Source organism: Hippocampus zosterae, chromosome 11 (genome assembly GCF_025434085.1).
Source record: "Hippocampus zosterae strain Florida chromosome 11, ASM2543408v3, whole genome shotgun sequence".
Classification (NCBI taxonomy): domain Eukaryota; kingdom Metazoa; phylum Chordata; class Actinopteri; order Syngnathiformes; family Syngnathidae; genus Hippocampus; species Hippocampus zosterae.
Window position 1 is genome coordinate 6,333,026 of NC_067461.1, and position 23,081 is coordinate 6,356,106.

The following is a 23,081-nucleotide window of genomic DNA, read 5'->3' on the forward strand; positions in this document are numbered from 1 at the left end:
GGAAAATGCCAGGTAATAGCCAATGGTAGAGCAGCTTTAAGTATGTTGCGTTCAGGAAACTCGGAGGTGTGACGAGCAGCCAATGCTGTATTTTTACCTTTAGTATCTTCAAATCTCTTACATAAGAGGCAATATTTCCCTGTTGAGGCATTTCGTAACTTGAAAGTTTCATATGAAGTGGCGTTCTTAAGTAGACATATCACTGTACAACAAAACGAATCGGCCTCAGTGAGGTGGTCACAAGAGTAAAAGGCCGTCTTACTTCCCAAAAGCAACATCTGCAAAGGCTTCAAGGCAATGCAAAAAAAAAAAATCTAAAGAATATTACAACCACACATCCCAACAATTTGCAACACAGCAAGATGGAAAATAGCTACATGTGTCATAAGAACCCGATGTTAAAGACGTGCAGGGATGAGAGAAGCCAAAAAGCAGACAAGAATGTCGTTTAGCCGGTCAAAGCTGCATAATCGCACGCCCCCGGAGGAAGCCAAAACCGAGGCCGCTAAATTAAAACGTGGCCCATCTTATATTTGGCCCCGACAGCAAAAAAAGAAATGAAACCTTCGCCCGGCAGCTCAAACACAGCCACGTATGGTTACAGGGAAGCGGAAACTTTCTTGGTCACGTGAGCACATCTGCTCGAACATGATCTGTTCACCGTCCTCTTCAATCAAAGTCCAGTCGAGACGTTGATGCCCTTCAACGCAATCTGCTCAAACAGAAGCTAAAGAACTTTGAACCCACACATCCTCATCATCAAGACATACATACTGTATCTGCTTGTCCAATGACGAGCTCCTTTTTTTTTTTTTTAAACCACAGGACCAGATTGAATGACCGGGTACGAGAAACATTAACTTATGCATTTGTTAATCGTAAAGTATTCTGAATTAAATTTAATTAGGGACCAAGAAGTGTAAAAAGGTGCCTAACAGACCCCTTGTATGTGAATTGAAGACCAAAAAAAATATTATTATTATTATTTTTTTTTTTTAAATCACACAGCCCAAATATTTGGATTTCTGTTTGTATTTGCTCCTGGATCCCTGGAACCTGACAAGGGCATAAATATGCAGTAGGGTAGACTTGGCGTTTATGGGAGTGAAGGGGGCAGAGCAGAGGCATGCAGGAAATGGGGGAGGGTCACGACAAAGGAGGTCTCGGGAAGGTCTACAAGTGTCTGCCGTGGGTGAGTTCGACGACGTTAATGAATTAGGTTTGCTACAGACACCAGTCGAAAGAGTCCGATTTAAAAAAAAAGCCTTGAAGAGAGAGCCAGAGAGAGAGAGCACACGTTTTGGTCCGTGTATGCGCATGACTGGACACTGGCTTGAACGACGAGGCGCTCGCCATCAAAGCGCAACACGTAAATTGAAAAAAAAAAACAAGATCATGAAGTGGAGACGGCAGTGGAGCATATGGAGTCAGCAGCGGATACGAGTGGGCTCAGATTGCCGAGCGCTACGCTACAAGGCGGACCTGTTAAGCCCATTAGCTCCGAGAGCAGAAGGGGTGTCTGTCTGCAGCCGTGGGGCTCGGGAAATGGGGGGGGGGGGGGGGGGGGACCCAAAAATCACCACAGGAAAGCAGAACTTGGCTTATTCATCCAGATAACCGGAGACATGGAAAAAATTATGTGGCAAAGTTCAGTTCATTTGTAAACGCAATCCGTGTGCTATTCTTCTGAATCGCACCAAAGGTACGACACATGGAGTGTTACACTCCTAGAATCTATGGAAGTACATATAGAGGCTTTGACCCATTTTTTTTTCATGTTCATGGGTCAATTTGACAGACAGCATGCTTAGTCAGGAATGGGGGGTAAGGGGGTATTCAAGCTGAGATCTTGAGCTCTTACTTGCCGTGGGAGTTGGGGAACAACCCAAAAAGATGCGTACCCATATTCGATTAAAAAAATCCATTTTTTAACGAATGTCTTTTCTGTTGCAGGACGTGAAAGGTGAACCTATGGATGATCGTTTTTAGCTATAGTTGCCCCAGAAATGTCTTGGACAAATCAGCAGAAGATATTCTCCCTGGAGATCTATTTTGCAACAAAATCATACCAGAGTGTACAGATTCAGTTTCGAAAATGTTTCCATTGTCGCAACTTTCCACCAAAATCAACGATTGTTAGTTGGGTTACGAAGTTCAGAGAGCATGGGACTGTAGTGAACTTATGTTCTAAAGCCACGGGGGGAACTTATTCAGGCAGGAAAAAGAGTGCAAGGACAGAAGAAAACATTGCTGCAGTGAGGGACTCAATAGAACGCAGCCCTATTGAGTGGCGGAATGGTGGACATTTGGAACACATCTTGGGAAAGCCATAAATTGACTAAAAATTGACAGAAATAGCCGAAACTCTGGTGAATGGTCTTCCATAAACTGAATAATGTGTGGTTGTAATTTGAAATAAATAGCTTTTTAATCAAACTCACAATTGAAATTTTCATGGGTACGCATCTTTTTGGGTCACCCTATATATTTTCCTTAAATTTTCCCATCACGTTCCCCAACCAGTGGTCCAAGACCCAGTATTGTTTGCGCTTCAACAATTTAGGGCGGAAAATTGAAGAGGATATCAACCAAAAGCGGTGCGGGCTTTCGGAACAAAGAGGTTGATAAACCCGCTGGAATGTTATCGTGCGGGTAGTGCTATGTCTAGTGAGCAGAGCACACTGCTAAGGCATTGCAGTGTGAAAATGGCTATGGAGACCCTGAAGTGCTGTTTTGGGGGGTTTTTTTGGAGGGGGCGGGGGGCAGAATTTTAACCCGTCGGTGGTCCCTGTGAAGTTGAGCTGGCAGACACAAGTAAGTGGTTAAAAGCCAGTGAGCCGCGAGATGAGCAGAGAGGATTAAACCAAGCGGTGCAGACAGACAAGGCCTTTTTTGTTTGCTTGTGCCTCGTCAAGCAAACAAGCACTCAATGAGATTAACCAAGCAGAGGTGTTAAAAAGAAACAATCTTTTGCCTCCCTTGAGATCCACCCCGGTGATTTTTTTTTTTAACCGTTGCTTTTTGATTTGCCACAAAGGCAGGAGTAAGACCTTTAACTTCAATCTTAACCTTGAGCAGAGGCTGATCCAACCGTGGTGAGCTCGTCTAAGTTAACCGTTTAATTAAACAGATTGAGTGAGTGAGACGCGTCAAACCACCCCGATCTGATGTGGGTAAAATTGAGCCATTTTAATTTAGATGGTTAAAATATTTTGGAAAAAAAAAAAAAATTGGAATATCAAAATCATTTGGAGAAAAGATGCCTGTGTATGCACGTTACAAAGTATTTTCGGGGAGACGACACTTAAATCCTTGCAATGCATTATTTTTATTTTTTGGCCCGATTTATAAATGGAATCTTTTAAACAAAGATTTTATTCATATTAAAAACAAAAATGTTTATAAGAGGGCTTTGTCATTTTTTTATACTAGAAATAGCAACCCAAGTGGCTAAAAGATGACAGAAATGTCTAATTTATTCAATGTTTTTTTTTGTTGTCAATCTTCTCCACTTAATTCCTGCTATTTTTTCATCTTCATCATGAACACGCACACGCGCCACTTATTCCACACACAAAAAATGCAGAGGCTATAAAATGCAACAAAACAGGAAGCATGTTGTGGCTGCATGCTCCTCTTTATCTGAAAGCATTTTTCTCCACGAGTAAGTGACCTTTCCGCAGCCTGGCCACGGCCCCCCCCCCCCCCGAGGATATGGGTCACGGTCTCCAGTGTGGGAAAGATGTGATTGCCTGCCTGCCTGGCCATCATTTCATCGTTCAAGCATTAAACTTTCAACAAAGCTTGGAGAAAAAGAAATGGTGCCGATTTTGGCCATTGCTTTATACTGTGGTGGCTGAAAAGGCTCCCCCCGCCACCCTTTTTCCTACCTGATAGTAGGCTTTGATCTGCCTGATGAGAATGGAAAGGTTTTGGATTCGCAGCACGGGATCGTTGTTCACCTTCTTGTTTGTCCTCTGCACCGTGGCCTTGGGATTTCTGGTGAGAAAAAAAATTATATACAACGATGTCAATCAAATCACAGTTTTCGTGAACGTCCATGTTGAAATCGGGGACTAGATGGTGTACAGAGCGGGGCTGCAGCGAGTATTCTAATCGTGTATTCAACCGAGCATCCTCTCGACTAATCGGATACAGATGTATTTTGCATTATTGAACGAAACAACATGCATGTGGGGTGCAGTTTTTTTTTTCTTTTTACATACACCTCTTCGACCCTCATCTTATGGTGCTGGTCAAACGAAATTCTTTTGAAGTGTGGATGGATTTTAAAAGGTGGTGCCTGGCCTGGTGAGTGATGTGGGTGTCAGCATCCACATTTCCTCTCAAAGTGCCGTCCAAAAGCATTCATTTGCTTATCTGCGGGAATTAGCCGAAAAACACCAGCCTGCACTTCAGATCAGAGCGCTTCCTAAAACACAGTCTTTGTTTTGAGCCCCCCCCTCTCCTTTATCATCACTGACAGAGTGTTGACTATCGTTTCAATTTCACTCGCTTTTGGTCTAAAAGTGGCTTTCCTCTGCCTCCCGTTTGGATGAGCACCACACATGGCGAAAAAGCACAGATGCGGGCATGCGCACACAACGGCACGCATGACAACACGTGTGCACTAGCCACCACGTGCATGCATGCATACATTCAGGGGCGGCCGTCTCCTCCGCCCCCACACACTTGCAGCAAGTTGACCCTCATAAATAGGTCACCAATGTAGACTGAGGCACATTTTCACATACAAGAGAACGGTCTCTAATATCGAGACGAATCCACAAGTGAATGCTTGTGCCAGCATGTCGTCAGTTCAACTCAAAACTATTTGCAGCGCTTTCGGTTGATCGATTTATTTTACATTCAAATGATGGTCTTGACTGAAGGGTTGCGCACAACTTGCGGTCATTCGCGATTCGCAACAAGGTGTCGGACGACAGAGAATTTCAATAAAAAAAATTTAAAAAACAAAACAACCCTCCCGCCAAAAACTGAGCTCGTTTGTCTCAGTCTGGAGGCGGCTGCAGATGCGTTAATGACCCTTTTTCAACCCCGTGCCCGATGCTATGAATACTAATCAGCGACACAGGGCTCTTATTAAATGGGTGAATTGGCAGTCACATGACCTGTCCCACACACACACACACACAAAAGCACGCGGGCCCTTCAGGAGTACATAGTGGGGGTCGATTTAAACACTTAATTAAAAAGTGGAGGCTGTAATCCTGTCAGAGCGAGGAGGGCGACGGGCTGAGTGTGTGTGTGTGTGGGGGGGGGGCAAAAAGCGCAATGTGATGGTGGCCCTTGCACATTCCATGACAGCTAAAGCTCATCTGGAAAGCAAAAAAATAAAAATGACTCAAATGAATCAAATTCATCTCCCCAAATACATTTTAAGATTTGTAAGACGGCAACGGTGGAGGGAGTCGTACCCCTCCGGTAACGTTTGTTTATCAGGTCGAGCGATAAAGTTCTTGGTGTCAATTTGACCAATGATGAATCTTGTTTTTTCCTCTCCTTACTAACCATCGGTGTACGTAATGGGGTTAGCGATACAATTAACACTACGATGCAGTCTGAGCAGGGTGCAAAATATGCTGTCATTCTCTATCCTTTGGGTATTTTGTGAAAATGATAAAGACCCGTAAAAAAAAAAAAAAAAAAAGACACCAGGGAATGGTTTCACATCACACACACACACACACCCAGAATGCATATGTCTCATTGTGAGGACATGGCAGCAGGACGACCAAATGCCATCCAAGTTGCTGATGCTTCACGAATTGAACCCCCTGGGGAGCACCAGGCGACAAAATAGGGATTTAGTTCTTTAGTAGGCGGTGGAAGAATCCCAGATATTAACACCCCCAACCTTGCCGTTCCTGCTGATAAAGTAAACTTAAGGCTTTGGGCAGACAAATAGATTAAGGAGCGACTGCTCAAGACAGACGGTCAGTCAATAAGCCACATCATCCATCGCTCGAGTGTAGATGGCCGCCGAGACCAAACGCAGGAGCCATTGGGGCTTTTTTTTTCTCCCCCCCCCCCCCCCCGCTCTCTGATTGGCTGCGCGCGTTGCACAGTCGTGTTAACCTATATATGACAGGCTGCATTACAGTCAACACGGGCAGCCACGCACACACGCACAAAAAGGGAAAAGACAAGCTGCGTTTGGCCACGTGCCGGGCGAGAGTCAGTCCAAACATAGCAGTAGTGCGTGTGTGATTGTTTCCACACACACACACACACACACACACACACCTTGTAGGAAAGCTAAACAACCATGAGGAATGAAGGGGATGAGCGTTTGCTTATTAGCAGCAGTGGGAAGGCTAACAACAACAAAAAAAGAAAAAGCTGGTGGGCCTTCATAAATCTGTGACTTTTGGCTAAGCCCAAAAAGTTCTTACATAAAAAAATATATATTTAAATCACATTTTGAAATATTATGGTGCAAAACAAAATGACTATACTTGGTGATATAATAGATTCTCATAAAGTTGAACAATTTGTGATAAGGATAAAACTGGTTAATTTGTGCTACTACTCTTTCCATTAAAAGGTAAAAAAAATATATACAGTATTTTATATATATATAATGTCACGATATCCATATCGCTACCTGTGAAGTACAATAAAGTACTTGGGCATATTTGAGGACCAAGGAGGTCTTCCAGTGACAGTCGCGCCACATAAAACAGACCATGTGACACTTGCCATGTTGTGAATTTCCTTGTCGTTTGCCTTTTCATGGACCCAACCCCACCCCCCAGTCCCCCTTTGTGTTCCATTTCATTCTCCTACCATGGCATCCGTGGGCAACTCGTTCTTTACATTCCAAAGCTCGAAGCGAGTTAAACCATTAAAGCCGACGACAGACAAGACAGTCAGTATCAACCATAATTGCCTCATCTTGCCGACAGCGCAAATGGGAGGGTTGCCCCACTGACATAAAGCGAGCTCTTATTTCCCCATCGTAAAAGAAAACAAGGACCTAATTGAATCTGATTTGCACTTCATTCCCGAAGCTAATGCGTCTTAAATGCAATTCCTCCTGCAGTTGTCAGCCGGCAAATACGTCTTCCGGATTCTGCCTCCTCTCCCATGAAATGGGCGCAGGAAGTCTCGAGTTTGCATTAACGCGGCACGTCCTCGCATGAAGACGGCCCTAACTGCCCAGTGAGCTCCAGTAATATGTGTCGTTCTTTCACAGAGGACAAAGAATATATGCACGCGAGTATTGTTATATTGTCTTATGACACCCCCCGTGTTAAAATATCTGTTGCCGAAAGTGTTGTAACAGCATAAAATGGATGCGTCGGACAGTCCACGGCATTTTGCATTGCGTGTTAGCATTAAGCTAGCGGCCTTTCGCCTCAGGCGAAGTGATGCAGCCGTTTTCAACCTCAAATGTGTCATTCTCTTTGTTTCACGTTTCATTTGACAGAAAACCTCAACCACAAGTGGCAAGCATCAGCGTCTTAAGTTTTACCATTTCTCTGAGGTTTAACATGTCCTCGGTTGTGGTATCTTTCAAGGCTCACATCAACACTTTATTGCTCAACGCCAGACACAAAGACGGCTGCCAGATATGTTCGATAAAAGTCAGAGTCTGCACTTCCTTGCAGACTTCCAAGATAAGCCCACTACTGTGTGTTTTTGCCAGCGGGGGGTGGGGAAAGGGGGGGGGGGTGTCAAACATCTTAGCAGCAGCATCTCTGCATCCCTGCTTCCCTCCCGCAGCTGGAATTTCAACTATGTCAGCCGGAGCTCACCAAACAGAAGCTCAAAGAAAACAAGGGTCGAAGACAGCGGGAAATGGCAGGAGGAGATGAGGCGCGAAGGAAGGAAAGTGGGAAAGAACGAACAAGTGCTAAAAGCAGGCAAAAACAAGCCGAGTGTGAAGCGAGTCACGAAAACGACCGTGTATGATGGTGTTAGCTTTAGCACAACGTAGCCTTTGTTTATTATGGAGTCAAGCGTCAATTATATTAGCAACGACTTTGAGCAGGAGTGTTCCTAATAATTTTTTAAAACTACAAATACAAAATAAAAACCCGTTCAATCTTTTTTTTTTTTTTAAACATTTTCCATTTTTGGGTGGCGGGGGCAGTACATCTGACATGGGGCATAACAGGCACGTTTAAGAGCGAAATCTGTCCGAAAATTCCCCATTGTATCCAAATAAAAGCCACTCCAGTGAGCCACCGGGGTCTCTTGTCATTCGGTCAACATTTATAATTGGCTCCACCTCACAGAGTGGGCGAGCTAATTGGTTTGACAGCAGTGAGGAGGTCATCTAATTGGCTGGGTAATGACGGTCATGAGAGGACAGAGGAGGAGGAAGGGAGGGAGTGTGGCAGGGTTGCCATCTGGGCGTCGGGGGGCAAACCGTTAGATAATCCCGACGTCCCGCCGCTGCCCTCTGGACATCACCCTCGGGGGCACGACAGCTGAACTACATTACCACACCGTGTTACAGCAGTTTTGGGGTTTTACCTCAAGGTTGTAAAAACAGTGATAAATACAATGTTGAAAACGAAAGAGTTGGTTTCAAGCTTTTTGATTCAATTCAATGGATGTTGTGCGCATCTCGGGGCAGTATAATACAGGCTTATGAATCTGTAGCGCAGACATTCATGACTCGGTATACTGCGCCAATATCTGTTCTTCGCAGAGGATAAAAAATATATGCCGGTGGGTATTACACTGTCTATCTACATGTGTTGCTTTCTTGTTTGTGGTCTAGTATTTGTTACAGGGTAAAAAGACTGCCTCATTGATGCCCTCATGTTCTTTCACCATTTTGTGTTAGCATTAACCTAGCGGATCGAAACACGATCCTCTTCGTTTCATTTGACTGTCCACTTCAACTGGGAGGAGCAATAAACACTGTGATCGTACATCATAGCACGCCAGAGTCAACCAGCAAAACAAAGCTCTAGAAATATAATCGCTCGTGACGCATTGCAATACCGACAATTAAACAAGCTGGCGTTATCACGCTAATAAAGAGCGAGCAGACAAAGAACCGACACATAAACGCTACAATCTGACCATCACAGTGGGTGTGTGTGTGTGTGTGCACTTGTATACATGCGTGTGCGTGAGAAAGTGTGAGGATGGCTTGCCAAGACAACCGCGGACAGCTGCCCGACTGCAAAAACAAATGCACACAGACACACACATTGCGTCTGCACTGCGCTGACATCGAAGCCTTGGAAAAACACACACAAACACAAAGCTGGCTGTGACTGGCCACTTCCTGTCAGGCGGCACACAGCTGCCAAGCTCTGAACACATGCCCAATGCACCCCCCCCCCCCCACCCCAAACATTTAATATGAGAGGTTAACGTTAGAAAAAGGCAATTTGGAGGAGCAAAGAAACAGTATGCGGAGGACCCTTTGGATGAAGAAGCCAACCAGACACAGGAAACGAGTAATTAAAGCTGCGAGTGTAAGCGATTCCCGCACCCATCTTGATTGTGGCCATTCTTGGGAATAATCAAACTTGGACGTCATGCTCCATTCGCGTTAGATAGCATAGGTAAATAAAATTACTCTCTGTCCAGATTACCTGCTTCTAATTGGGGCTCATTTTAGTCCAATTCTGTGTCAATTTGTCACGCTGGAGTTTTCTGGAAATGGCGACTTTGAAGCAAACTGACTGACAAAAAACCCTGTTTGGTTTCAGGAATAGGGGCTTGAGACGTTTTTCTGTATATTATGACGTTCAGTAAAGATTTTTTTTTAATGGGCCATTTACCGGTAATTTTAAGAAATGCACCCCCTTGATATAAGACGACCATTTAATTGTTTTTTTTTTTTTAATGGCCAACTGTGACCTAGGCCAAACTTTGAAGCTCTAATGCTTGTTTCTAAGCATAATTGTCTGTAGAGATGTCTGACTGCATGACCCATCAGTGGCCCACATACGAGGCCCCATTGTGCGTGGCCGACATTTGCTCCCAGCAGATAGCTTCGACAAGATTTCTTGAAGAATTGGCTAATGTGTGCCTTGGGGGGGCGAGGCAAGGGTGAAAGGGCAATACTGCGTATTATGCACTCACTCGCTGGATAGTTGATTGGGTCTACTATTGTTGAATACAACAGCTCTTTGCCTTTCCTAAGGGTGTTCCAGCATTTTTTTTTTAGAATCACGTATTCTACCGATTGGCCCATTCCATAATCGGATACAAATTCATTTGGCATCATGAAACAACAAAGTGAGCCTGTGATGAACAGGTATTGTTGTTGTCCACTTAGGGTGGCCATTTGTAAATTCCTCACTGTATCTGTGACCTTGAATAAAATAAGTGCTTGCCTTTAAAATGTATTCACATCTTGTTCACACGTGTAACTGTAGCAGCTTGGGTATGAATGTGCTTATTATTTTTTTTTTGTTTTTTTTCACCCCCCTCTACCCAAAAAGTCAAAACAAAGCCTCTGTTCATGGCCAATATAAAATCACTCCAACCCTTGTCACACTTCTTAATCACATGCACCCCCAGAGACGACCCCCCCCCCCCCACCCCCCCACACACACACTAACTCATGGAGATGTCGCATTCAGGGTACTCACATCTCCAGCATGACCTCATTGAGGTAAACTCCATCCACCAATTGAACATATTCGGACAGTTTGCTGCCATCTGTCACTGTGGGCTGCCCCAGTGTCTTCACCTGAGAAAAGAAGGATGGCGGGGTGGAGAATAGGCACTGCACCTCAAATAAAACACCGATTTGAATAAATTAGTGTGATTGGAGAATGGACTTACCCAGCAGACAAGGGGTGACAGCATGAAATGCTCCAGCAGGGGGCTAAAAACCTCACTTTCCATATTTTACTAGCACGTTGATTGCAGTACAGTATATGGAAGGAAAATGGGGAGGGAGGGGTGTGAATGTGACGGGTTGCTTTAGACTCCACTCATGTGGTTGATTGGTTTAAAAAGAGGCGCATTTTGGCGCTTTGAGCAGAAAGAAAGAAAGGGGAAATAAAGGTTAATCCACAAATGTCTCGACAAGACCCAGCTGTTCTCTCGTTTCCATTTCAAAACCAGCAGCGTCCGTGAAAGGCGGATAAATCCCGGGGTGCTAGATAAAAGACATTGTCGCAAAAATATATAATATTTATAAAGTATATTAAAAAATAAATGTGAATAATTATCCAGCCTTTTCAGATCGCAGACAGCTCAGTCCTCGTGTCCAAAAAAAAGTACGTGTAACTCCATTCATTCCCTGGTCGCTAATGGGGCTGAACAGAAGCAGCTGAGGAGACCTAAGCACCACCCCCTCCATCTCTCTCTCGCTCGCTCTCTCTCCCTCATTCTCCCTCGCTTGCTCCCTGTGCGCATCCTAATCCGAGAGAAAAAATAGGTCCTTGCTCTTCGGTTCTCGTTTTATCTTTTGTTGTTGTTTAGTTTTCATGTATTGTATTGTATTGTATTTTATTTTATTTTATTTTTTTTTTTTTGGGGGGGGGGGGGGGGGGTTGGGGTCAAGTGAATTAGAATACACCCACATATTACATGGTTATTAATGTACTTGTATTAAATTATGAAATGAAAAAAAATTAAAAAGAATGTTATACGTACGTTGGTGTTGCTTATGAGAAGACAAAATAAAAGCTACTTGTAGTGGTCATTTTCAACAAGAATGACCCTCTTGTATACATACCTGTATAATTTCGTATGGGTCCACTTTTGAATGACACTGTGTACACGATAAAATGAACTGCGAATAAATTTTTATCAAGTGAAGTGTCCTTGAAGTTGATCAATTTTCATATTTAATAAATATAAGAAATAAATATTTATTCAAACTAGCTTCAACACTCGAAAATTTGCGTTATTTCTGTCAAGGGGGCAATGACAAAATGATATGCTGCAGCTCAAGTATGAGGTGAATAAAAGTCACATTTGTTGTCATTGACAGGTAAGGATGCACACACTACGGTGTTTGTGGTGGCTCAGCAACTTGCATGTTAATTCCAGATCAATGCCCGGAGCACAGGAAACGCATAATCAACAAGTGATGGCTCATTAATTGAAAACACACGACCTGGGATCAGGGCAAGAGCTGTTTTAGACGATTGCTGACCCGAAAAAAACCTTCAACACAAGAAATAAGTACAGTAGTCCCCCTGGCTTCTGTTTCCTATTGAAAAATCACCATTTGGTATGGCATGAAAATAAGAGAATATTGATCGGAATACCTGGACGATGAAGGTCTCGCTGATGGTCTCCCACTCTGCTGGTGCTAAAATTGGAAATCAATGTTTGACGCCCCCCGTTTAATGATGCAAACCCGTGTGGACTAATGACTTAATACCAAAGGGAAATAATGTCAGCACATTGCAACCTTCTGCCTCCTGTTGAATGGAAAAGAATTCATGGCTATTGTCATATTTAGGAATACATTCTGGCCTTTTTCAAATTGAAACAAGTTCCCTGGTGTCTTACTCACGTGGTTGGGGCATTATTTTGTGAAAACACCCCAAGAATCAGTAATTACAGTGCAGTATTTTAGTTGTTGCTGAAATTAGCCTGTTTTGTGAGGGCAGTTCCATCCATATGACAAATCATGACAAGACATACGGATATATGCTATATATATATTTTTTTTTTTTACTGCCATTGGCTGGCAACCAGTTCAGGGTGTCCCCCGTGATAGGCTCCAGCACCCACCCCCGCCACTCTTGTGAGGTTAAAGCGGATTCTGAAAATGAATGGATGGATGAATGCATTATTTACCATTCATTCATTCATTTTCCGAACCGCTTTATCCTCACTAGGGTGGCGGGGTTGCTGGAGCCTATCCCAGCTGTCTTCAGGCAGGAGGCGGGGGACACCCTGAACCATTCCAGCAATAAATACAATCACTTTAAGTTAGTTGGTCTCTGGCGCCCCCCTGTGGCGAGTTTGAATGACGCCCTGTGCCAAAGCCACCCCTCGCTCGATACCGATGAAAATACACTGGAGAGGGCCTTTCATTTTCTATAAATTTTGTTGAATTATGAACAAGAAATCAACAACAGCAAATAATTAGGATTAAGGGGGATAATAACTTGAAATCCTAGATTATGAAACGATTTAAAACGTGCCTTATGGCCTACAATGCACGGGGGTCACAAAGCATTATGCTTATACACATACTGATTAACATGATCAAGAATATAGTATTTATCTCAAAACTGGTATATTACAACTATTTACACGAATGTCTACTAAAAACAAAAATAAGACAAACCGCAAACTGTTGAAATGCTTTTTCCAATTTATTTATTAAATACACTTCAATATTCCAGTAATAACCAAGCTATGAAGAACAACCATCCACACAAACAGCTTTGAAAATGTACCACTGTCATGATTTAATTTTATGCCCATGCAAAAACAAACCTGGCATCCGACTTTATCATGTTATTCTTTCTTTCTTTTTTTTTTTTACAACACACTCTCGCCAAAAAGCTAATAAGGCTTTCTTCTACTCTGTGACATGAGTAATTCTCAATTGTCCATCCAGTTAAAGGTGAAAAATGACTAGAAAGTACACATGCATATTTCATCTTCATCATCATCATCGTGTAAAACTGCATATATTTTCATATTTATGTACGGTTGCTGTGGCTTGGACAATAAGTGTCACACATGTTTTTCCTCTGCAAACAGTAAATATTTAGATAAAGCAAAAGCTGCACAGTGGATGAACGTGTTTAAAGTTTAGGTAGTTGGTGCAATCACTTTCTATTTGGTCACATGACATTATGTACAACACAGATTCAAAAGTAGATCCATACCCTGTCTTGTCTGTCAGGTGGAAAACAAATGGAAGCTCAGAAGCTGGAGTGACATCATGGATGGGACAACACTCCCAAATCATTAAAAAAAAAAGTGACAGGTGCAGTGCACAACGTTGACCTGGTGTTAAAATTATCATGGAGAAATTAAATCAAAATGCTTAAAAAAACAATAATGGGAGGAATTAAAAAGAAATGAATAATTACATAAAAAGAAAAAAACATTTAATCTCAGTATGTATGAAAAATCTAAATAATGTAACACAAAAATGAAAAAAAAGATTAACGACAAAAACATAATGTTAGCGAGGGAAAACTAATTTTAAAAAATGAAAAAAATTTCAAAATATACCACATTTTTGTCTGATTGAGATTTTTTTCACACTGATTTCAACATAATTTATGGAAAATACAAAAATAGGGGGAAACTGAAATGAATAAAACTATTAAACAAAATTATTTTATTAAAAAAACAGTTTTATTCTAAAGGTGAAAAAAAGAACAGAAAAAACATACTACAAAAATAAAGATAAAAGGTGAAGAAACTACCCGCCAAAAAAACCCAAAAAACCTAATAAAGGTAATTTTTCGTGGTTCAGAGGTGATTTCAGATAATATTCAGGGGAAAAAAAATCAAAGATCTGATGATGACCTATCATAAAAACAAAATGTTGTGCCTAATGGTGTCACAATTCTTGAGACATGATATTGGACCACGATATGATGGTGCAAAAAAACGTTTGCACTGTTTCCTCTTAAAGGGACGACGTTGGATTGCATGTGCTCATGTGACTTCTTGTACGTGTGTGACAGTAGCAAAGGCTTGCAGCAGTTTCATACATTTAAACCCTTTTTCCAGTTCTGACTTTGAAAAAACATCCAAAACACTGAACAACAAGTACATTTACAACAAAGAAAGGACCTGCCGGTCGATTGCCTTCAGCCAGAAAAAAACTAAAGCAAAGACAAAAGCTCCTTTAAGGACGATTCCTCCCATCATGCCTTGAATTTTTATTTTTTTACATTTTATTCTCAGTTGTTTTTTTTTTGTTTGTTCTTTGCCTCGTGTTTCAGCCGACAATCCACAAACATGCTTGTAGAAGCGAAACACACAAGTACGGCAAGTCGCGATGGACAAGAAACACGAGATGTGGGGGGTGACATCATCATTTATCATCACGATGAAGACGAGGGAGTAAGGGGAACAACAGTCGGAGAAACAGTCCTGGCGTGACGTGGAATCATGCTGACGCAAATGTACATGGAGAATATTTTAGAGCATGTATTCCATCTCCTTGATAACCACCTTAAGGTCCATGTACTAGTGCACACATTGTCACTCATTAGCAAGACACTTCAATGCGCTATTCGAACGACTCTGTCTTGTCACACCCCCCTTCCCCCCCAAAAAACCTTTATGACATTTCTGCACCCAAGTAGGGCAACATTGGCATTCCAGTGGGGAAATATTTGTTATGAGCGAGCCAAAGCGGCATTATGGTGCTACTAGCGGAGTCAAGGACGCTAACAGTACGTGTACGCAATCTACGCATGCTAAAAAGTGTGACGAACACGAAATTTGCCAGCGCGATTTACCGGTGGATATTAGGCCTTTCAAAATAATTAACAATTTTTTTTGTAACTTACTTTTTCAACCGGAGAACTTTTCATCAGGATTTTTTTTTTGTGCTCCAGTTCTGAATCAGCTCTCGTTTTTTCTCAACCACATTAGATTTTCATAATGGTGATAATATGCACTGTAATAATAATAATACTATATAAATTCGATTCAGCAACAGGTGCATTTAAAAAAAAAACAGAAACGTCATAAATATAAATTACAACACATGGTAAAAATCCTACTTGATGATCTGTCATACGAGCGAGGACGCATGTTGTACTAGTACATGGACCTTGAGGTGGACATCAAGGATATTGAATAAATGCAGCTTTCCATATAGACAAGTCTTTTCGCACACTAGGTCGGACAACTTTGTTACGAGTAGGACAACCACATGTAACTTACTAGTGAGGCGAAACTACTTGTTGTCTGAGCTCGTGCGTGTGCGCATGCCTACTAGTTGGGACAAAATTGTCACTTGTGCAACACTGTAGTTTAATAGTAAGGTTTAATTGAATGCCGGTAGGCTAAAAGTGGTACAAGCAGTGATTTAAAAAAAAAAAGTTTTTCTTCTAGTGTGTTCTTGTCATTTTACGAGTGCGTTGAATTGTCTTCCTAGTCAAGATAACAAGCGTAATAGTGCGCGAATGCTAAAGCAGATGTCAAGGATGTCAAATAAATAATCAAATGGCTTGAAATACAGCACACTGGTTCTTTGTAGAAAGACTGTCCAGGTGAAGTTTTATTCCCCACCCGATGACATTTCTGTGCGAAAAAAAAGTGAGACCGTTGTACTAGTGCGCAGAACTGTCTGACTAGTGAGGACAAAGCACGAGTAGTTGGAAATATTTTGACGAGTCACAGTCATTCTACTTGTGTGCTGAATTGCCTTACAAGTGAAAACAAAGAGCATACTCGAGCTTAACGTGAAACTCAAGTATAAAATAAACGCTCAAACGGCTTCCCATGCACACACACACTAAACGTCTTGCATATCGATACATCATATCAATTCACACATTAAATAAAAACTCCCCAAAGTATGTTAAAATACATAAAAAACACCGATAAGAGTAGAAAATAATCATAATAAAAAATGATGGTCCCTTTAAGTAACGTGACTAAACAAAGTCCAAAATCGGACGTTTATGCTAATTTCTCATTAGTGCCTCACAATTCGCCTTGTGTTTGTATGTTTGTTTATGTGTGCGTGTGTGTGTGTGCAAGCAGACAAGACGACAGGGGCGGGGCGGCGGCATTGAACCCGCGCACCCTTGGCAAACATGCACCATCCACGTGGAGGAACTGCACCGGTCCGTTAGTGGGCCTCCTGTTCTTTCAGTCAAGCTAATTAGTTTTTTGTTGTTGTTTTTAATAAGTGGCTTTGTTGTTTTTGTGTTTGTCTATTCCCTCTTTTGACATTGTCACCACTGTTGTGTTGTGCCCCCCCTCAGCTTGTATGTTGTTACCCTCGTTCCAGGCCAAGATGCTCGCAGGCACGGCAGAGTCGACGCTCCACCAAACAGCTTGAAGAGTTGAAGACGAGCTGAGGGAGGAAGAACGTGAAAACTAGTCATGAGTTTGCAGAAATAGGCACAGTGAGCAGAACTGGTACTCAAGGAATAACTTATTTTTTTCCCCCCTTATCAGAGCCTGAACGTCAATTAAAACCAAATGAAGTGCAGTATTTTCCACACTATAATGCGCACCTAAAAGCATAAAATTTTCTCAAAACTCACACGTGTCAAGCTCAAGGCCCGGGGGCCAGATCCGGCCCGCCAGGTCATTTTATGTGGCCCGCAAAAGCAAATCATGTGTATCAACTTGCTAAAATCTGTACCGAAACGTCAAATTGTAACGTGTAACGAATAACGTTGAGATTTTGCAATAATTTTGTTACCCTGCTTACACTCACTTGAACAATAATTGAACAAACTAATATGATTGACTAATTATAAAAATAGTAATCAATGAATTTGTTGTGCACAAGTCAGAATTTGGTAGTTTCACTGTCATAACGGCCCTCCAAGGGAAGACGTAACTCCAAATTGGCCCACGACTAAAATTGGTTTGACACCCCTGCTCTATCTAAGTCAAGCTGTATTGTATTGTATTCCCTTTAGCATGGCTCCATCTAGTGGATGCATAACGCAACCGCAGCCACTATTGTAGCTTTTATTCTATGTGCCTTAGAATGCGGCGCGCCCTATCTAACAGTTTTAAAAGAGGCCGTTCATTGAAAGTGCGCCTTATACTCCCGAGTGCCTTGTCGTATGGAAAATGCGGGACGTAAAAATGTGAATCGACAAATTCAGCTATTGCTAAACAATATCACTTCATATAAAATAATATACTATAGCGCATAAAATCCTCATGAACTCAGAAATAATGAATAAAACCGTCAATCTTAAATTATTTTCTTTTCTCCTGTGATGTAACGCCCGAGAGAAAAACAAATGTTGGTAACCAACAGAAGTGACGCAGATGTGTCTCGGTCCGGTCAGACCTTACCACGCGTGGCGTTCACTGCAGCGGCGCGGCGGGAGCTCCCGAGCAGTGGAAGTGGACGTTGAGCCACTTGGCGTCGCGGCGCTGCCACACGCGCGTCTCTTCCGACTGGCAGGAGCGCGGGCGGCCTTGCGCGTCCATGTATTGCGTCAGGCGGATGTAGGCGATGCACGCCGCATCATCGCCCATCATATGCACGTGAGGGTTCAGGATGGTGGTGTGCACCGGCTTGTTGTTCTTACTCAATACTGATTGTGGAGAAGGAAGCAGATGGGCACCTAGCTTAGTTTCGTCATAGCCAGGGGTGAGCCTCAAAGCAGTACATACAGCATACATACAAAAACGATGAGAACAATACTGCTAAATGAAGGCGTATCCAACATTGTGTTCGGTGAGTATAAACGAGGACCAAAAAGTCAAACGTACAGTTGTCAAAGTAGAACTTGTGGAAGTCCATGCCTTCCACCAGATTCCCCAGAGCTTCCGGCTCAAAGGAGGTCAGGCCTGGATCACAGAGTCTCCTGTCACGTGACAACAAAAACCATACAGGAAACTTCATGGACACAACCGGAATGTATTGTTTGCACTTGAATAGCACACGCGGACTTAGTATGTGTCCAGCAATATCCCTAACTCTCATTTTTGTGATTTTTCTTCAGACAGAGGTCCTACAATAACAGGTCAACCGGTGTCATGAAAATTAATTTTGTTTCAAATTTGGAGGTGAGCATATCATGATAAAAGAACAACTACAAAAAAAAAAAAAAAAAACATACGTGTAGGCCTCAAAGTCGCCATTGTTGATGGCTTCAATCAGCTGCTCGGTCATCTTGATGATCTCTTGTTTGCGCCCTGAGAGTAGGCAAACAGGAATTTCAAAACTTTACAACAGGAAGTGAAAGACCTTGAAAATACACAAACGTCGAAATTAAAGATGATGAAACACAAACAGCAAGCAGAGAATTTGTAGACAAACAAAAACAAAGAAACAAAAAGGGAGTTAAGATCCTAAAACAGAAAGTGAAAGAATCTTGAAACAAAGAAAAAGACCATTTAATCTATATCTTGATCGATGGGTTCAGATACAATACAATACAATACAATACAATACAATACAATACGATTAAAAAATGGTACATTTTAAAGTGTACGATTCGACGGGGCTCGATTTAGCGTGATTACGATTCAGTTAGATACGATCTGTCTTTTGTCATATTTCTTCATATTTAACTCATTCAGTACCAGCCAATTCTGGACCAAGTCTGAAAAGACGTTTAAAAACGTCTTTGGGAGTGAATGAGTTAACAACATTTAAAGCTCTCCAGAACCCCAACTATTTAAGTTAATTCAACTCAACCATAAAACAAATGATCAACAACATCAAACCAATTTATAGGAATTTATACATGGTGTGCATCTTTCATAAAAGATGATTCAACACGTATCTCGATACCTGTCAAGGATGATACATTTTAAAATGTTTTGATTCGATTGGGTTTGGTTGAGTCCAAGACGATTTTTCAGTTTAAATCAGTTTTCGTGACATCCTTAATAAATTGAAAGTTACAGACCCTAAAACGCCCAAACGGGAAATTAACTCATTCAGTACCAGCCAATTATTGACCAAGTCTGAAAAGACGTTTAAAAACGTCTTTGGTAGTGAATCAGTTAAAGACTACAAAACCCATGAACGGGAGTTCAAATACCTTAAAATGCGCGTTGACCAACGGTGTCATCATCATTTAACCGATTTATTGGAAGCGACAGATCCAGCATGAGCGAGTGTCGTACGCTCCTGATGCGTGACTGTTGTGAATGTCTGCAAAAGGTCCCGAGTGCCACTAGGTGGCAGCAGAGAACTGGAAAGTGTCATTGATTGATGGTGGTTGGTTAACCGGGACACAAAGTGGGTTAGGAAACGGTAATGAGGGTGAGTGAGTGAAGTTTATAGGTTGGTGTGTGGGATGTGGGGTTATCATGATGGTAAAATTGTTGAGTGCGATGACTTACAGTCTAGGTTTAATGAGTTAGAAGTAAGATTCTAGGATTAGGAGTTCAACCTTAAATCCTGGGCTCGGTAACATCCTGATCACGCGCTTTAGAATGTTAACCCTGGAGAACCCACGGGGTCAAATTTGGCCCCGATAAATTCTGCTCCTCAAATACTACCCTCAAATCCCAAAGTGTCAAATTTGGCCCTAATCGTTCATTAGGATTATAGCATTAAATATTTGGGAAAAAAACATATATTTTAATGTTCGGTGAACATATAGCAGTCATTTAATGTATAATTCATCATTTTCCAAAGAAGAAAAGGGTTCTTGGGTTCTTCAGGGTTTTTAAACATATGCTAATGCTAACATATTAGCACAAACGACTAGAGAAGAAACCCATCATCATCCTGTACTGTCCTGTAAGAATTTCTTCCTCGTCGGGGAACACACAGACCTCCCAGACAATTTTCTTTCATGACGTGCTTCGTTAGCTCTGGACTTCTTGTAAGAAGATTAGCGGGTCCTGAGACTAATTACAGGATTAAGTGTCAGTGCCACCATGTGCCGTTCAGGCACGACACCACGCATATGCTAACTACCCAGATCACGGACAGGAGCTTCTGCATTGATACCGCAAATGTTTTTTTTTTCAAGCAAAAATTTACAGGATATCGCTTGCATATTTTTGACCTTTTTATAATTTGACGCCCCCCCACAAAAAAAACCAACCCAAAAAAAACATAAAAAATCACAGTATTTAATATAGAAACAATATGCTGACTGTTGCAAAATATAACCTTTTTTCTCCCCCAAATAACATGCATCCATTTTCTGATCCCCTGATCCTCACAAGAGTCGCGGGCGTGCTGGAGCCCATCCGATCCCAGCTGTCTTCCTTCGGGCAGCAGCCGGGGTACTCCCTGAACCGGTTGCCAGCCAATCGCATGGCACACAGAAACGAATAACCATTCGAGCTCACACTTACACCTAGGGACAATTTCGAGGGCTCCATTAACCTGTCATGCATTTTTTTGGAACGTGGTAGGAAAGCGGCGTACCCGGAGAAAACCCACGCAGGCACGCAGAGCACATGCAAACTCCATCCAGGATCTGGAATTGAACTTTGGACATCTGCACTGTGAGGCGGACATGCTAACCAGTCGCTCACCGTGCCGCCTTCAAATAGCATTTAAATGTTAAATCACAGTCATTTAAATTTTAGAAAGGTTGTACTACAAATTCCAACTGGGGGCATTTTATTATGCACTCAACTGCAGATGACAGGAGGTAATTTTCAGACAATTAAATTATTTTTTATCATTTAAATCAGTGGAACTGTAGTTAAAACTACATGAAAAATGAAAAAAAAACCCAAACAAACAGTCTCTTATGAAGAAGGAAACCGCATTGTGGATCGACAAGACAGCACATTTGAATTCCATTTGTGACACTGGTTCCCATCCTCGGTAGGCGCTTTTGTTTTGGCGAGCAACGTCATTTCAGAATTGAAAAGCAGCATGCTGAGAAGGTGAAAGTGGACAAGTACCTTTCCTACCTTTCATCTCCTCCTCTTCGGCATTGTTGCAACTCTCCGTTGAGCCCTGCCGGGAAAACAACACCAAATGTTTGAGAAAGATCAGAAAAAAATAAAATAAAAAGATGAATGACACCGCACGACGTACGAAACAAGCCTGACGAATGGACAAATGGACACACAAAGACCTCTCAGGAGCACAAACCAGCCTCGGTAGTATTCATGCATACGATTGGATATTTGTGGATATGTATATATTTCAACACAATTGAAAAATCTTTATTGAACCGACGATATACTAAAATTTGTTGACTAATTGCGGTAACCTTTAGGTTAAATATGTGTTAATCCGCTAAACATACTAAAGAAGTTATTATTTGTCTACTTCGTCATTTTTAAACATTGTTATTGTATTTGTATTACTTTTGGTATTATGTTTTATGACATTTGTATGATTTTCCAAAATTATTAGATTTATGATTTTTATCATGTTTACCAAGAATTCTATAATGTATAGAAAATAGATTTTTCATAATTTTGATGATTTTTTACACTATTTTCAATTTGATTTCCTGATTTTTATTAAATGTTATTTAAATTTGTAAATCTACATACAGTATCTAAATTTTCTATTTTGAAGATTTGTTTTTTCCTTTACCACTTTAATTATAATTTCTTTATAATTTGTTTTTTAAATCTTGAATTTTTTTTTTGCCTATATACCCATGATGTATTTCTAATCCTCAGATTTTTCTCTTTTTTTTTTCTCTTCAATTTACACTGAGCGTCTTTCTTACCTTGGTACCCTCGGTTGGGTTGTGCACGACAGTGGTCTGCGAATCCTGGCGGGAGGTAGGAAACACTTTACCATGCAGGGATGAATGATGAATGGATGAAGGGCAAGTGGCCAGGGAATAACAATGCATTCCATGACAATATACACATCGCAACAAAAAACAAAACAAAACAACAACAACACACGGTTTGCCCCTTGGCGAAATGGGAGTGTGCACCTTCTTTCGACTGCATATCTCTACTTCCTCCACTCATCTACTTAAAAACAACAAGATGTGTGTATTTGCGTGCATGGATGGCACTAAGATATGCAAGGATGGGAGGATGACCATCGGAACATGAATGAAACGTCATGAAAAGCGTCACGCGGCTCAAGCGTCTTTGCCCGGGGAAGAAGTGTTAAAAGAGGTATCGAGACGAACGAATAGACAGCGAGCGAGCGAGCGACACGGGCTCATCATCTCACCATCAAACAAACACTCGAGCTGGACTTCCTTTTCTGACAAGACAGCGATGAAGAGGAGGAAGAAAATAAAGGAGCAAGAAAATCATAATCAAAACGAAGGAGCGGACACATTTTGGCGCACATAGAGGGGGGAAAAAAGCTGACGGCTAAAAAAAATAAAAAATAGTGAGCCATTGATAGAAAAACAAATATCACGAAAATATACAGGTGCGGCACAATAAGTTTGAAAAGGTCATTTATTTTAGGAATTTAATTTTTAAAATATAGATTCCTTGAACACATTTTCAAACTAGTTTCTTTCCTACAGATCATTTAGATTTTTTCCGATGAAAGACACTGGACTGTGCCTGACCGT

General features: G+C 41.7%; 2 protein-coding genes across 14 annotated transcripts in view; both read right to left on the reverse strand.

Moving 5' to 3' along the window:
- ccdc88ab (coiled-coil domain containing 88Ab) overlaps positions 1 to 11,274 on the reverse strand; it is a 51,247-nt gene extending 39,973 nt beyond the window's left edge. For all 6 annotated transcript variants that reach the window (XR_007964792.1, XM_052080148.1, XM_052080146.1 and 3 more), the window contains exons 1-3: positions 10,786 to 11,274; positions 10,590 to 10,690; positions 3,891 to 3,999 (exon numbers count right to left, since the gene is read on the reverse strand). Coding sequence is in view for 5 of the 6 variants with exons in the window: in XM_052080148.1 (XP_051936108.1) it covers positions 3,891 to 3,999; positions 10,590 to 10,690; positions 10,786 to 10,848 (273 nt within the window). In the remaining variant the exon portion in view is untranslated. The remainder of the gene's footprint in view (positions 1 to 3,890; positions 4,000 to 10,589; positions 10,691 to 10,785) is intronic.
- A 1,999-nt stretch (positions 11,275 to 13,273) lies between these two features.
- Positions 13,274 to 23,081, reverse strand: part of camk2g2 (calcium/calmodulin-dependent protein kinase (CaM kinase) II gamma 2) — a 31,899-nt gene continuing 22,091 nt past the window's right edge. For 2 of the 8 annotated variants that reach the window (XM_052080199.1, XM_052080196.1), the window contains 6 exons: positions 22,263 to 22,307; positions 21,487 to 21,532; positions 18,714 to 18,789; positions 18,364 to 18,458; positions 17,941 to 18,185; positions 13,274 to 16,975 (listed from right to left, as the gene is read on the reverse strand). In XM_052080199.1, the coding sequence (XP_051936159.1) occupies positions 17,953 to 18,185; positions 18,364 to 18,458; positions 18,714 to 18,789; positions 21,487 to 21,532; positions 22,263 to 22,307 (495 nt within the window). In that variant the 3' untranslated portion in view covers positions 13,274 to 16,975; positions 17,941 to 17,952. Of the gene's footprint in view, positions 16,976 to 17,940; positions 18,186 to 18,363; positions 18,459 to 18,713; positions 18,790 to 21,477; positions 21,533 to 22,262; positions 22,308 to 22,726; positions 22,760 to 23,081 lie in introns of all 8 variants that reach the window. The other 6 variants (XM_052080198.1, XM_052080195.1, XM_052080201.1 and 3 more) reach the window with 4 other exon arrangements.